This window comes from Dasypus novemcinctus, chromosome 2 (genome assembly GCF_030445035.2).
Source record: "Dasypus novemcinctus isolate mDasNov1 chromosome 2, mDasNov1.1.hap2, whole genome shotgun sequence".
Lineage (NCBI taxonomy): Eukaryota > Metazoa > Chordata > Mammalia > Cingulata > Dasypodidae > Dasypus > Dasypus novemcinctus.
Window position 1 is genome coordinate 44652486 of NC_080674.1, and position 12169 is coordinate 44664654.

General features: G+C 35.1%; 1 protein-coding gene across 5 annotated transcripts in view; it reads right to left on the reverse strand.

The window, feature by feature from the left end:
• The window catches only part of C6 (complement C6), a 101786-nt gene extending 92780 nt beyond the window's left edge, over positions 1-9006 (reverse strand). Inside the window, exons 1-4 of one of the 5 annotated variants that reach the window (XM_004448211.3) lie at positions 7146-7229; positions 6521-6555; positions 1714-1876; positions 173-329 (exon numbers count right to left, since the gene is read on the reverse strand). In XM_004448211.3, the coding sequence (XP_004448268.1) occupies positions 173-329; positions 1714-1856 (300 nt within the window). In that variant the 5' untranslated portion in view covers positions 1857-1876; positions 6521-6555; positions 7146-7229. Of the gene's footprint in view, positions 1-172; positions 330-1713; positions 1877-6520; positions 6689-7145; positions 7230-7336; positions 7357-8988 lie in introns of those variants that run through there. The other 4 variants (XM_058308417.2, XM_004448210.4, XM_058308411.1 and 1 more) reach the window with 4 other exon arrangements.
• Positions 9007-12169: the final 3163 nt, after the last annotated feature.

Here is a 12169-nt window from a genome sequence, read left to right on the forward strand (position 1 = left end):
GTATCAGGTGAAATACCACTCTACCAACATTATTAAAAGTAATTTTCTATCAATGGAAGCTGGGACAATTTATTTTAAGAAATATTTGACATTTTTGTGATTGTTGAGCCTGCCAAAAATTGAAACATTTTATTGTGATTCAGATTTCTGGATATGCCTGTGAGTCACCTACCTGTTTTCCAACACAAGGGTCACAGTCTGACCATGGTCCATAATCTCCCAGGAGGCAGTTGATAGGACACATCTGCCAGTTACATTCTCTGGTCTCCCATTTGGTGCAAAGTTGGTCACAAAAGTTATCCTGGTAATACTGATCTACTACTATTTGTCTGCAATAGTGAGGAAAAAACTAGTTAGAATGAGTGGCTCCATCCCCATAAAAAAGATATCATTGGACATTACTATTGCAAATAAAAGGAAAGAAGGTTTTCATGAAAAATTATTCAGGGTAGCATAGGTGCCCTTCTAAACACTTAATGGAACTCATGACTAGCTACATAACTGGGTGGGGTCTAGCATAAAATGAAAACACAGAGCCCTTTATTCAGAATCTATTAAGAATTTCAAGACAGTAATGGCAAAGCATGGAGCCCTTCTAAGTGACTGCGTGGGTCACACTACCATGAAGTCCTGGAAGGGACTGGAAGGGGAAGAAAAGAAAGGAGAAAGAAAGAACGTTACTGTGGATTGCTTAAAAATGACAACACAATGTGGTCAGTGCAATGATTGCAATAGGGTCTGGGTGCTATATGTCCAGATTCAAAGAGAAAGTGACACAAGAGACATCTTGGAAAATTAGTGTGAATTCTCCATGTAACTAATGGAAGGGTGTGCAAAGGTTAAAGCCAAAAGAGAGCATGACAAGTCCAAAGAGGAACTTGTGGGATGGTCCTTTGAAATGCATGATTGATAAGAATAGGATATGTTGTTTTACTTTATTTGGTATGCAGAAAAGAGCTACTGAAGGTTTCTTAAGTAGGTAGTCACATAAACAAATCTGTTTCCATATGCTTAGTGGGTGGTTTATTGGGAAAGTCAACTGATGATTTTAAAGAGACTCATGTCTCAAATATAAAAATAGTTTTCTAATATTAGCCCTCAAATTAGTGTTTTAATATTCAAAACATTAAATATGTGCTTTTCTCCCCCAAGTCATGTGAGCATCTCCACGCTACAGAAATATTTAACAGATTTGAAGAAACTGTTGGGAGATGAATTGTCTGAATTGGGAAAAAGACTGAATTATTAAATGTTCTCCAGCAAACACTGTTTTCTTGCCTTCTTATACATGCCAACAATCAAGCTAATAGCTAACAGTGCTGCTCGCTTGAGGTCCTGTTAGACTTAGTTTAATGATTAGAAAATTCTCTATAATTAACTCACTAACTGCATGCAAGCAGAGCTATATACTGATTGAAAGAAAGCTTGAGTAACAACTCTAAGTAATTTAAATAGTCAACTGCACATCTTGCACTGATTCTTAATAAAATTGAATTAATTAAATTGCTTTGAAATCCCTCAGTTTTATGGAAGAGAAACAAAGCAGACTTCATTTCAACTTATGTGCAAAAGATCTCAAATTTCATCAAAATTCATGTGTTCTTTCTTTGAGAAATATCTTTCCCTGTTGCCTAGTATGGCACTTATGATATTTCTAACTCAGTCCTCCAGGTTTCCCAGGGCCGAAAGAAGAACTACATAGCTCACACCCACCTCTGCCTGCTCTGAGTTCCAGAATTGCAGGTTTTTGAGCAGGTAGACCACTGAGTCCATGGGTAGTGATCACAGAAGCAGGCTTGGCTCTTGTCAATCAGCATACTGAGTAGGATGAAATACAAGATGGTGTGCCAGATCATGCCTTGAGTGCTTTGTGGCCCTGAAGTAGAATGATATAATACACATCAAGCACTTGCTGCGGGTAAAACTTTACAGGCCATTCTGGATCACAGACTCCAATGATCTTAGAAAAACATCTGCTTTCTCTCCCCACCTTTCTTAAAACAACTCAACACCTATAAATTCACATGCTCATGAGTATAAGTCCCAGGAGCAAGTGAATTTTTAGAGTATGAGATTCCCATAGCTATAGCCCCTTCTACTAATTAAGCTATGGTATGAGCCACAGCCATATTTTTACTTTAATGAATATTGTACTGGCCAGAAGTCCTGGTTCTCTGAACTGTTATTGATAGACTATAAGTCAAAGTATGTGGTTTATTTTGTAACCCTTTCCATTTCAACAGGTATTTGAGATGTATATAATCTTACACTTCTCAAAAGAACAGCCCATTTTCTGTGGATAGTACTCTCAAGTATATCTCAAATTTTCATATTTTTCTGAGACTGGGGAGAGAGTTTGGGCCATCTCTTCTGGAAGCTCTAATTAGTTTCCTAGCATTCTGGAAAACTTCTTGGCCTTAAGAAAGATAGTTCAGCCATCAAACCAACAATACATATAAAGCCACAGAAGTTAGAGCTGGAAGGGATCTTTGAATCCTTCAAGTTAAAACGTCTTCATATTATGGATGATGAAATTGAGGCTCAAGATGGTGAAAAGATATAGAGGCTACATGACAAATAAGAGTGCAAGTCCCCTGGTTCCATGAGGTGCATCCATTCTTTCATAGAGTTTCTAAAAATCATTTGGAGCTCCACTACCCAGGTCATGAGACATGTCTGAATGCCCAAGAATTCTTTAACATGAGCCTTGAGGATTTCTGAGATATTGAAAGGATTTGGGAGTTCATCTCTGTCCCTAGTATTGCAATTTTAATCTTTTATATCTAACAAAGTTTACAACATGATTAATACACATACATATAGAAAATATTGCTGTAATTAATATAGTAACTTTCATTTAAAGAAATAAAATGTCATTCGCCTAACCTCTCAGAACCTCAGTTTCATTATTTTTAAAATGATACTTTTACCTTCTTCATGAGGCTTTTGTTAGGATTAAATAAGAAAATTCATGTTAAATGCTTAAAACTATTCTTGGCATCACTCATATGTTAGTTTTAAATATTAATAATAACATTTAAGGGCATTACAATTTATTAGTAGCTTTTGGTCTTGCATTTTTCAATATTAGTGGTTCTCCAAATTCATGTGAAGGTCAGATATATGTTTTGAACTAATTAAGGTTATGCATATTCAAAATTATTTAGAAATATGACTAATTATTTGCAGCTTACAAATAAAATCAGATCCATGACTACCCTATTTAAAATTACAATTTCTCAACCAGTTTCCTGAACCCTTCACTGCTTTATTTTTCTCCATTATACATCCCTTCCTAATATATTAAATTATTATTTAAGTAATTTAAGTAACTATCTCCTCTCCCCTTTTCCCGTCTACATTCGGTTGTAAACCCCATGATGGTGGGTTTTTGTGGGTTTTTTTTTTGCCTTTGTCTATTTCAGCATTTAGAATAAAGAGAGCAAGCACAGTATACATTCAATGAATATTTGTTGAATTGAATTGAATCTAGGATATATTTGAGAAATAAATTCTAAAGAAATTTGAATGATTCAATTTGGAACCATAATTACTGTAATACTATTCTTAAAATTTCTACCAGAGTATGGATATTTCACAAACTTTAGATGGACTCATCAGTCTAATCATCATCTATTGTTTTAACAAAAGCGATAGTTTATCCCGTCATGTAATAGTTTATTGAAATCCACAACTAGATCTCTTGAGATTCAAGTTTATTTTTAAAGCCCTTACAATTTATTTAGCCCTCTTCATTTTATTTGATACCATTTTATCCTAAAATATATGGAAATGTTTGAAAAGGAAAATTAAAGTGGCTTCTAATATCCCTAACCAGAAAACCTTGGCTGACATTAAACAAATACGAAAAATCCATGCCTGTATTTGAAAATTTTAAACATAATAGAAAAGAATGAAATAAAAATGTGAGACTTGGACTCTCTTCTCCTACTTGTCCCCACAACCTTTCCCCAAACGTAATCACTGCTTTCTCTATTTTTAGCTGTCTTTTAAAGGGAAAAGCATTGCATAGATCAGTTTAGATATATGTATACATAGTCTCTGGAAAAGACAAAAAAAGTAATATATGATATATACTACTCTGCACTTTGCATTTTCATTTGATAATATACCTTGAGATTTTTCTATATCAATATATGAACATCTACTTCATTCTTTTTAATCACTTCCTAATTTTATACCATATGGATATACCGTATTTGATTTAACCATTATCCTAATTACATACATTTAATACACCACACATTGCAATATATATGTTTGTAAATATGTCTTAGTATATTTTTGTAGTGTATGCATGGGACCAAGCACCATATTTCTAGCCGTAGAATGCTTTAGTCAAAGGATATAAATCTAAAATATTGATAAATGTTACCAAAATGTCCTACCAAAATATTCCTTTCCCAGTGTCAAAGAGGGGAAGTTTATGATGAAATGAAATGTCAAAAAAAACAAAAACAAAAACGGGAAGCATCATTTCAGAAATTTTGATTCAAGCAAAGAACTTGGGATCAGATATAAAAATTGTTTCCTCAATATGCTCAACAATCAGAGCATTTCTTGTTAATAAACGATTAAGTAAGCTGTTGAACTCGCTAACAAGCTTAGACAAAAATGCTGGAATAAAAGCAACCATATTCATTGACATTTGGCTGAATCTAAACTGACATACATTTGAGTATCTGTTATGTACTGCCAAGTGTTGAGTGAGATGTAAAGAAGTAGAAGCCATTATCACTGTCTGGGGAGGGTAGATGGAAACTGAATATATGACCCATGCTTTTTTCCAAGCTTTCTCATTCATCTCATAAATAAGCTGCTACAGCCCTAGGCCATTTCAATGATAAAATATGAATACCTCCTTTAAAGATCAGTGTACTTGCCTGCAGATGTGAGCTCACCTATCCTGGCTTTCCTTAGCTACAAGGAGCCCCAGGGCACTAGGAAGAGGGTGGCCAGACAGAAATTAGCAAGTGATCAGTCAGGATGGTGTGAGTCCTAAACATCAGACCCAAGCTCCAGACTGGCTTTTGTTCATTGGCTTCAGGACCTTTGGGAACGGAGACTCTTAAAGGATGTGAAGCTTCCCTGTTAGCAGACAGAGCAACACCTCCCTCTCCATTCCCAACTGGGATAGTCTCCTGTAAGAACTGCTTCATACTCCCGATGCCACAGGCAGCAAGCAAACCCAAGCAGAGCTTTATTTTTTTCTTATTAGATTTGGGGACAGAAATATTTCTCTCAATTGTAGGAAACACACATTTTTGAAGCACCTTGTGGAATCAGCATGTAAAAGGCTAGAAGCAGAGTTACAAGAGATTGCCAGTTATCAGTTCTCAGCAGACACCGTCTATCCCAAAGTTTGAAAAGTTTAGGTGGATTTTGTTTGTTATCATAAACTGCAAGAAGAGAACCCATATAAAATGCTCTGATCTGTTCTTTGGCTCTGACTATTGTGAAACAATTTATTAGGATCAAAGCTTCTTATTTGATGAGATGTCAAGGAAAGAGCTATTTGGCTGTTTCTCCTTTCAGAGGATTACATTGTTATGAGGAAAAGTTGTTTTATGTTAAAAGAATCATTTTCATTCAAATAAAGATAATTACTTCTCTATTTTTTTGTTACAGTGGTCCAGGATAAAATATCAAAATGCTCTTAATTTATTAATTTCCAACATCTCTAGGCATTTTGAAGTTATCTAAAATTACCTGCAGAGATTGGAACCATTATCATACAATTTTTATATAAACATGAAACAAAAGAATGTTCAGTGACTGGAGAAGGATAGTTAGGAAAAATTTAACCATCAGTGCCATAGTAGAAAAACAGAAATTCTGAAGTTTTTTCACAATTACCATCCCCTCTTGAATGCTCTAAAAATCAGTGATACCATTGCACCATTCAGGATGACTTTGTGGGCAATTAAAGAATTCCAGTTAAGAGTGAAGTTCATTTTATTCTGACCTGTCACCTTGCAATGAACTTTACTCACATGAATGATTTGTCTACAAGGTAGTTTAGTGCAATGTATTTCCAAAGATCTGAGGATGCTCTAATTTACACCTGACAGTAGGTTCTTCCTTTGCTTCTCCTTGTAACATTCTTAGATCTTACTTTTGTTTTTTTCCCTTCTGTTCATGCCCCAGAGGCTCAAAACAGATGATGTTTACCGTTGCTGGGGAAGGCTGCTGGCATCCAGGCACACGCTGACCCTTTGCCTAAAGGGTTTGTTTGTTTTACTTTCAAACTGTAATTTAACTCGTAGAAAAACTTGATTTTAACAAGGTAGTTCTCTGGAAGGGCATTTGTTTAAGGAACGTGAATTTTTGGTTCTTTTGAGATATAAGCAAAGTATTCATTCTTAGTTTAAAAGAAAGACACAGAAATGGCTGAAGACTGAGTTTTATATATCCTCATACATGCAAGGGTAAGTTGTTGAAAGCATGATCTACATTTTTAAAATGTTAAGACAGCAAATGAAAACATTTTATCACTCACCTTTAAGCAGAGTTTGTGGTGTCCAGGGAGCTATTCTGCCAATGGTTGAGGAAACAATAGGTACTCACAATGAAACGGGTTTATGTGATAATCCAAACAAGCCTTCTTTCCCCATAGCTATCTAAACAAGGTAATGCCCTCACATCACAGAGACTTTACAACATCTAGTCTTGTTAGGATAAACATTCCATGGAAACTCTGGACTTTACAAAAGATCACTCCAATCAGCAGTAACCTGAAACTCTTTAAGCATGAGAATTTTAGAATGATTTAGAATTTTACAATGATTTTCTCATTTATGAGGACAGGCTTTTAATCAATATTGCTACTGCAGAGAAAAGAAATCTCTAATTTTCTTTATAAACCATTTATAATAGATTGCTTAAGAATGAAACAAAGTTGTCCTCATCTTTAGCAATTTGTTAATTTCATTAAAATATGCAAAAATTCTTAATTTTTGATTATGGAATATGTGTTGAGAAAGATTTAGAGAATATGGACAAGTGTGAAAAATAAAATTAAATAATAAAATAAATAAAAATTTAGTTTAATTTTAAAAAGGAAAATTAAAATCATTTCTTATTGCTAGAAAGAGAGTTACACTTGTAAGAGAACAAAAGCTCACCAGATTGTGGAGGAGAAAAGAATTTTATTAAGGCTCTTGCAAGAATAGACAACCTGGATAAAATGGCTGGCAACCTAACAACAAGAAACACTGACATTATACCCTTAACCTAGCAAGCAGGTCCCTCCCCTGTTCCCCATTGGTGGGTACTTCAGGCGTTACAGCCTATCAGAGAGGTCTAACTAACTTACCCGGTGCTGCTCTGAGTCACGGTTCCTACATTTCCTACACTCCAGCAGGCTGGGCGGGCTCCGCACAGCTTTCACTCTTGGTGCGCTTTTCAAATTTGCCACAGGTTTCACTATGGCCCCGCCCTCAAATCTCACCATTGGTCCGTCTCACTATGGCCCCACCCTCACTTCTCACCATTGGACCCCCTCGCTTTAGCTCGACTTTTCAAATTCTTGGCACGCCAAAGCCTCTAGAACACCTTTCCCTCTTTCCTCTGATGGCAGAGCTGGCTCTGCCTTCCCCTTTGTGTGAGAATTAAACTTAACCCTTTCCTACATTATGACCAGAGAAAACCATTATAATATTTTAAGTAAATTCTTCTAGTCACATAATGTGCATGTATATGTGTGTATGTGTCTTTGTGTGTGCATAAGTATACACACACCTGCATACATAAATTTATATGCATATATAATTTTTAAGTGGCATCACACATTTTTATTAAAAGATTTAGATATATAGAATTGATCACATTCTGCAATTTGTAGAACTACATCATCAATGATGTGTTCAAGATCTTTGTTTTATTAATTTTATTTCATTTTCCTCCACCATCTTGTCATCTTGTTTCATTTCGTTTCAATTAGTAATTACATATGTGAATGTATTTAATGTTTCTTCCATATTAATTTTTAGAATATACATGTATCTTTTCAAAACAGAATGTCATTTTCCATGTGTATTTTTGCAATTTACAGAAATGTTTTGTTATACATTTTGATTTCTTACTTTTTTCATTCAACATTTGCTTCTGAGTCTTATTCCTATATAAATCTAATTTAGTAAAAGCAATTTGAGTATCAACCACATTTTGCTTATATATTACCTTAGTGTTGTGCACATACATTGCCTCCAACTCTCTGCAACTATGAACAAAATTTCTGTTTTTCCCTATGAACCTATGAGACAGTTTCTCTGGGGCATTTACCCAAGCATATCACTGGATCACTAAGTAGCAAGTACTCAAATTCCCTAAAGACTTACAGGTTGCTCTTTAGAAAAACTACACATGTTTATATTCTTATCAGCAGGGTGTGAAAATTTTCTTTTATCCACATTCTCACTAGCATTTGTTACTAGCTGATTTTTACCTCTGATATACGAAAAGTAGTATCTTATGGTTGCTTAAGTAGCATGTGATCATTGGAACTTCTGCATCTCTGCATTCTCACTGGATATTTTAGTTTCCTTTCTGTGAATTAACAATTCATATACTCTGATTATTCTTCAACTGTGTTTCTTTTCTTTTGCTGCCTGATTTTCAGGTGTACCCATATATTCTAGATATTAATGATTTCTAAGTTTTGTTTATTGCAGCTGTCTTCTCCCATTCTCCCAGTCTGTCAGCTATCTGTTTTATCTATGGTGTCTTTAGTTAAAGGGAAAAATCTTAATCTGAATGTAATATAATCTGTCTATTTGCCTGATAGTTTCTGCTTTGAAGAGTTTGCTTAATAAGTAATTTTGCTTAAGAAAACTGAAGTTATAGATACATTTTTACATTTTCACCAGTTGCTCTTACAGTTTTACATTTCATAAAGACTTCTACAGTTCTACCATATTTTATCAATAGTGTGTGTATTAGATTCCTAGGGCTTCTGCAACAACTTACCACAAAAAGGGTAGCTTATAACAACAGAAATGTATTCTCTCAGAGTTCAGGAGGTCAGAAGTCCAAAAGCAAAGTGTTGGCAGAGTTGGTTCCTTCCGGAGGCTCTGAGACAGAATCTGTTCTCTGTCTCTCCGCTAGCTTCTGTGGGTTGCTGACAATTGTTGTCATTCCTTGGCTACATAGCTACATAGCTACATTGTAGCTACATTGCTCCAATCTCTGCCACTGTCATCTTGAGGACTTCTTCCCTGTGTGTATCCCTCTGTGTCCTCTTTTTCTTATAAGGACATCGGTTATTAGATTTGGAGCCCACTGTAATCCAGCAAGATCTCATTTTAACTTAATTAATTACAATAGAAAAGTAGGCAATATAATCTGAACAGACTCCTAACCAAAGAAGGTAAATAAATGACAAATAAGTACATGAAAAAGCATTGCAAATGAAAACAATGAGACACCATTATGTACCTATTGGAATACCTAAAATCCAAAACACTGACAAAGCCAAATTCTGTTGAGAAAGTTGAACAACAGGAACTTTCATTCATTGCTGGTGGGGCTGTAAAATGTTAACAGCCCACTTTGGGAGACAGTTTAGCAGTTTCTTACAAGTTGAAAAATAGTCTGACCATATGATCTTGCGATCGTGCTATTTGTACCCAAATAAGTGGAAAATTTATGTCCACACAAAAACCCGACCACAGATGTTTATAAGAGCTTTATTCATATTGCAAAAAAATGGAAGCAACCAAGATATCCTTTAGTAGATGAAAGGATAAATAAACTGTGGTAAATTCACACAATGGAATATTATTCAGTGATAAAAAATGAGTCAATAAAAAGAGATGGAAGAACCTTAAATGCTTAATGCTAAGTGAAAGAAGCCAGTCTGAAAAGGCTACATATTTTAGGATTTCAACTATATGACATTCTGAAAAAGCCAAAACTATAGAGACAATAAAAAGATCAATGATTGCCTGGCTCAAGGGAAGGGAGAACAGATGAATAGGTGGAACAAAGGGATATTTAGAGCAGTAAAATATGATACTATAATGGATACATAACATTATGCAATTGTCAAAACCCACAGGACTGCATAAGACAAAGACTGAGTTTGAGCTCTGATGTAAACCACGACTTTCATTAATAATAATGCATCAATATTGATTCATAGATTGTAAAAAATGTACCTCAATCCTGCAAGATTTTAATAATAAGGGATATTGTGTAAGTGGAAGGGGAGGGAGCATATGGGAAATCCGTACCTTCTGCTCAATTTTTCCATAAACCTAAAATTGTTCTAAAAAGGAAATCCTATGAATTTGAAAAGATCCTATTTCCAAATAAGTTCATATTCTAAGCTTCCAACAAGACATGAATTTAGGGGGGAATGTATTCAACCCAGGATAGTGTGAGACAGGGATAAAGTTTTAAAAAACACCTACTTAAAATCACCTCAGTGAATGAAGAAAGGTATCTTAAAACTCAATGTCCATTCATGGTAAAAACATTCATCAAATTAGGAATAAAAGGGAACTTTCTTTTCCTGACAAAGAATTATCTACAAAAAAATCTGTTAAAATCATTTTTAATGGAGAAATATTGAATTCCTTCATCCTTAGATGAGAACTGAGACAAGGATGCCTGCTATCAGCATTTTTATTCAACAATGGGCTGGAGAAAAGGTGGTGTGCAGCAGACCAATGTTGAAGGCACTTTGTGACTGGTGCAGCAATTTCATCTCCGAGTACCTAAGAAGATAGAAAGGAGAAGAAATATCGGATGATGAGGTAAGCAAATACATCACTTAAGTCTGTACACTTATTTTTCTAGCTGGTTCTTTGAGGCCCTAAAATAAAATACATTTTAAGGAAATTGAGGTTATGCTGTTTGGAGCTAAAAGCAAATGCAAGAAGTCATAAGCTAGAGAGACACAGAGGCAAGAGCCAATAGGATGAATTATAAAGGGTTATGAAGTAATGTTGGCTCTGGGGAGGAGAGAGAAGTGAGAAGGGTATTTATCATGGCCCAGGGAAAGGACAGGAAGAGATAGCTGGGAGTGGTATGATGAAATCCCTAAAATGCAATGCAAAATGTCTGTGATCCAAATACTAGAACTGACATAACATCAACTGAGAATCTAGCAACTTCTCAATGATCTATTTTGTTTTGCACCTTGGCATCTTATGGAAAATTACATGACATTCTACTCAAGTGTCCTTTTCTAGAACAGGGATTGAAAAACTATGGCCCACAAACAAACTTAGCTTGCTGCCTGATTTTGTTATTAAAGTTTTATTGGAATAAAACCACTCTCCGTCATTGTCTATGGCTGCTTTTGTGCCAGAAAAATAGAGTCAAGTAGCTCCAATGGAGAGAACATATGGACTACAAAAGCCTAAAATATTTACTATCTGGTGCTTTACAGAAACTGTTTTCCAAATGCTGCAACTCAAAGGGAGATATTTCTGGTCTGATCAATATAACCCAAGCATGTTTGACGGACTTTAAGAAGTAGGAGCAGTCCTACCTAGGACTGAGAGTGGGTAATTGTTATAGAGCTAAGGATAAAATACTTGTGTGCAATTGTGCTAAGGTCTTCCTCTGGGCATGCTATGAATATAGGTGCTCTCTAAAAAGTATATGGATGTGTGCTGCTGAGAAACAATGCATGCTATGAAGTTCACAACTGAGCTGTTTCAGCAACTGCAGGGCTTCTGAAGTGTGGGCTGGTGACATGGAATAAACTCATACAAAATACATGTATTCTATTACAAACTTTTATTCTTCTTCTAATGATGATAGAGTCACAACCAAATGGTATTTTATGCCAAAACAAAAACAAAAAGAAAACACCTCAAACATAAGATAATGAATGGTAGAACAGCCGACTATTTGAAGGTTTTTTCAGATACTAAGAATTCACATGCTAATTAATCATGATGGCAAAAACATTGTAATTTATTATCAATCAGAACTAATGATCTTTTCTATTACATAAGCCCTTTCAACTGTACTTAGTGTGTAAGAAGATAAAGTAAAATGATAAACTGAACTAGTTAACTTTTGAGAACTGTAAATCAAACTCCAAATATGGCAGAAACAGAAATTTTACTTTGGATCTCAGTCTATCAATCTCTTTTTCTATTTCCCTTTACTACTGAAATTACTAGAAGGATAG